The 3,206-nt window shown below is 45.6% G+C and overlaps 1 protein-coding gene across 1 annotated transcript; it reads left to right on the plus strand.

The window, feature by feature from the left end:
- The first annotated feature begins 339 nt into the window (after positions 1 to 339).
- On the plus strand, positions 340 to 1,240 carry LOC100579891 (heterogeneous nuclear ribonucleoprotein A1-like). Its single transcript, XM_012503592.2, has one exon. The coding sequence runs from the start codon at positions 340 to 342 to the stop codon at positions 904 to 906; it is 567 nt and encodes a 188-aa protein (XP_012359046.2). The 3' UTR covers positions 907 to 1,240.
- Positions 1,241 to 3,206: the final 1,966 nt, after the last annotated feature.

Raw genomic sequence — 3,206 nt, forward strand, 5'->3', positions numbered from 1 at the left:
CTCACAACTTCCTCTCCACCTCCACTGACCTCTGGGTTGGTTTTCTCCTGCATGATCTTTCCACATGTCAGGGGCCTGGAGGCCCCCTACAAGAGCCGATTTTACATTTCCTTCCTAGAGGTAATCCCAGAACAAAAGAGAGCAGTTTTATTTTTTTTCAAGAGAATTAAATTGTTTATTGATTACACGATTACACATGATAATGGATGATACACAAGCTTCATTGCCATCTATAATTTTATCTGGTACCATTATTCAATTAGATATATTGCATAGGATGTGCCAAAAATTACTTTTATAACCAATAATTCCATGATTTTGCTTGAGTAATCCCTTTTAATGGTGATTGAAATCATGACTGACCGAGGCAGTGGCAAGAAAAGGGGCTTTGCCTTTGTAACATTTGACGACCATGACTCCGTCGATAAGATTGTCATTCGGAAATCCCATACTGTGAATGATCACAACTGTGAAGTTAGGAAAGCCCGGTCAAAGCAAGAGATGGCTAGTGCTTCATCCAGCCAAAGAGGTCGAAGTGGTTCTGGAAACTTTGGTGGTGGTCGTGGAGGTGGTTTCGGTGGGAATGACAACTTTGGTGGTGGGGAAAACTTCAGTGGTCGTGGTGGCTTTGGTGGCAGCCGTGGCGGTGGTGGATATGGTGGCAGTGGGTATGGCTATAATGGATTTGGTAATGATGGAAGCAGTTTTGGAGGTAGTGGAAGCTACAATGATTTTGGCAATTACAACAATGAGTCTTCAAATTTTGGACCCATGAAGGGAGGAAATTTTGGAGGCAGAAGCTCTGGCCCCTATGGCGGTGGAGGCCAATACTTTGCAAAAGCACGAAACCAAGGTGGCTATGGTGGTTCCAGCAGCAGCAGTAGCTATGGCAGTGGCAGATTTTAATTAGGAAACAAAGCTTAGCAGGAGAAGAGAGCCAGAGAAGTGACAGGGAAGCTACAGGTTACAACAGATTTGTGAACTCAGCCAAGCATAGTGGTGGCAGGGCCTAGCTGCTACAAAGAAGGCATGTTTTAGACAAATACTCATGTGTATGGGCAAAAAACTCGAGGACTGTATTTGTGACTAATTGTATAACAGGTTATTTTAGTTTCTGTTCTGTGGAAAGTGTAAAGCATTCCAACAAAGGGTTTTAATGTAGATTTTTTTTTTTGCACCCATGCTGTTGATTGCTAAATGCAATAGTCTTATTGTGACGCTGAATAAATGTCTTTTTTTTTAATGTGCTGTGTAAAGTTAGTCTACTCTGAAGCCATCTTGTTAAATTTCCCCAACAGTGTGAAGTTAGAATTCCTTTAGGGTGATGCCAGGTTCTATTTGGAATTTATATACAACCTGCTTGGGTGGAGAAGCCATTGTCTTCGGAAACCTTTGGTGTAGTTGAACTGATAGTTACTGTTGTGGCCTGAAGAGAGCAGTTTTAGTAGTGAAAGTCCTGGAGGATTCTTAGTGGTCAGGACTGGGGAGCATGCCTGTATCCCACAATGGCCAGGGCCCAGGACATATGCCTGGCCCTGTGACTGGCTGGTCATGGGCACAGGCCCCCGAGAGGGAGGGGAGAGTCCTTTCAGAAGAAGGGGAGGATATGGGAACAGACCCAACCTGGCCGCCCCAGACTGTTACCCTCCCTGAGGTGGATGGAATGCAGAATCAAAGTACAATTATATGGTTTAAAGTTTTAAAAGTAAATAACAGAAAACTAAAAATAATTATGCCAAAATGATAAAACTTTGGAAGGATGAAGGGAGGAAGCAGAGGTGCATAATGAGGCCATTTCTTATGCTCCATCACAGGAGGTAGATAAATTTTCTCCAGATGAATAAAAAAATAAGGGTGCCTATACATGCTGCTAAGCATTGTGGAGGCACCCACCAGAAGCACTAAAAATGGAAATGTTTACAAGAAGTTGCCTCTGGAGAGTGAGGCCAGGACTGGGGAGGGGAGAGGATAGAAACTGTTTTCTCTCACCATAAACCCTTCTCTCATATTTGATTTGTTCCTATCTGTTTGTTTTACATTGATCACAAGATGTGCTGTGAGAAAGATTTTTAAATATTTAGATGGATGTCCTGAGCTTTGATATGAAATGCTGATCTGATCAATATCTAATATTATAACTCCATTTGGGATAAAATTTTAGGGTCATGGGGAAAAAAACATAATTTGGAATCATCTTCATTCATATGCAAGTTATGCTTTTTAAGGAAACTCCTTGATTCTCATCTGCTGTGCTGAATCTTTAGGAGTTTAACCTGCTATGTCACATGTTTCAATAAAAGAGAGATGTTCCCAGCCTGTTAAACAACAAACTCGCCTGCTTAAGTCAAAAAGCAATTACAAATGAATGAATGAACTCTTGTCGTCACCCTCTCTCCAGAAGAGAGTAAGGCACATTCATTCTTACAAGAAGACCTGGCCTCACCCCATTTCTCTGTTTCCCAGGCATATGGCTCATCTGCGTCCAGTGTATGTTTGGCAGGGATACTGGACATGTCCCACTCGGCTCCTGCCTCTTGCCCCTGCCAGTCTGGCCTACAGCCCTGGGCCTGAGGGGAGGACTGGGAGCCATCAGAGAGAGCAGCTGGCCAGGATCTGATTTGCGTTTGCATCTCTGGGGTCTGGGTTGGAGCCCAGACTCTTTCCCTAGATCCCAACTCTGCTTGCCCAGAAGTCTTGGCCTGGGTTCCTGGTACCCAAGTTTCCTACCAACTCAGAGGTCACAGCCACCCAAAGCCCCAAGGCTAGGAAGCTCACTAAGGCCACCTGCTCCCATCCACATCCATCTCTTACGTTCACATCCCGTCTTTATCAGCCCTGGTCTTTCAGACGGCCGGGAGCACCATCCCTCCTGGTGGCTGCACATCCCCAGACATCTCCAGGTAAGTCAACATTCACTGCCAGGCTTCCCTCCATTCCTGCAAGGGGCAGCACTAGGTCCAAGCTATGGGAGCCACTGAGGCAGAACTCAGCCTGCCCTGCCAGCAGAGGCCTCAGGCAGCCAGCTGTGGCCCTAGGATGCTGGTCTGCCATGACCCAGGCCTAGTGCTCAATGCAGAGTTACTCTTCAGGTCCCAGCTCCTTCATGCAGGGCTCCCGGGCCACATAGTCAAAGTCAGATTCCCCACCCTCCCCCAGGGATTCAGGTCATTGACTTACATCAAAGCTGGAAGCCATAAATCAGGAGC

This window comes from Nomascus leucogenys, chromosome 18 (genome assembly GCF_006542625.1).
Source record: "Nomascus leucogenys isolate Asia chromosome 18, Asia_NLE_v1, whole genome shotgun sequence".
Lineage (NCBI taxonomy): Eukaryota > Metazoa > Chordata > Mammalia > Primates > Hylobatidae > Nomascus > Nomascus leucogenys.